Genomic DNA, 579 nt, shown 5'->3' on the forward strand with positions numbered 1-579 from the left:
ATTCTCTACCATCCAGCACCCTAATTAACTGACGAAATAAGCTACCTCATATTACAGGATTCCCCAAAAGAAAGGAGGAAAAAGACACACACACACGCACACATACACACACGCGCACACACACACACAACCTTCTGTGGCTCAAAACACAGTATCACGGCTCTATCTGCAGGCAACTTGTAACTACCAAATACAATTTAGTGATAAAAAAAACCTTTCAGTGATGAAAAAATACTTGTAAGTCCCACTGAAGTACTGCTTTAGTTTAACTATACATAAGGAATTACTTAAGCTTCGGCTATTCCAAGTATATTTAATGCTCATGTTGTAAGATGAGCCTTCCACCCCCAAAAGTAACTGCATTTTATCTTTGAAATTAAGCGGAAAAACAAACAAAAAACTAAAACCCAGTGCTGGTGACAAATGTACAGCGAATTCACTTCTTCATTCTTCGCAAAGACTGAAATCAATTTTCAGGACCATGAAGAGCTAGAAATTCACCTATTTTCAGAGACTTGTTTGTAGACTATGCAGCAACTTTGTTGTCTTTCTAAAAAAGAAAAAAAAATTAGCTCATGT

General features: G+C 36.8%; 1 protein-coding gene across 1 annotated transcript in view; it reads right to left on the reverse strand.

Moving 5' to 3' along the window:
- Positions 1-297: 297 nt before the first annotated feature.
- The window catches only part of LSM14A (LSM14A mRNA processing body assembly factor), a 27,744-nt gene continuing 27,462 nt past the window's right edge, over positions 298-579 (reverse strand). The window contains exon 8 of the mRNA XM_017504231.2: positions 298-550. Coding sequence (XP_017359720.1) covers positions 527-550 — 24 coding nt within the window. The 3' untranslated portion in view covers positions 298-526. The remainder of the gene's footprint in view (positions 551-579) is intronic.

The sequence above is a fragment of the Cebus imitator genome, unplaced genomic scaffold (assembly GCF_001604975.1).
Source record: "Cebus imitator isolate Cc_AM_T3 unplaced genomic scaffold, Cebus_imitator-1.0 Scaffold318, whole genome shotgun sequence".
NCBI lineage: Eukaryota > Metazoa > Chordata > Mammalia > Primates > Cebidae > Cebus > Cebus imitator.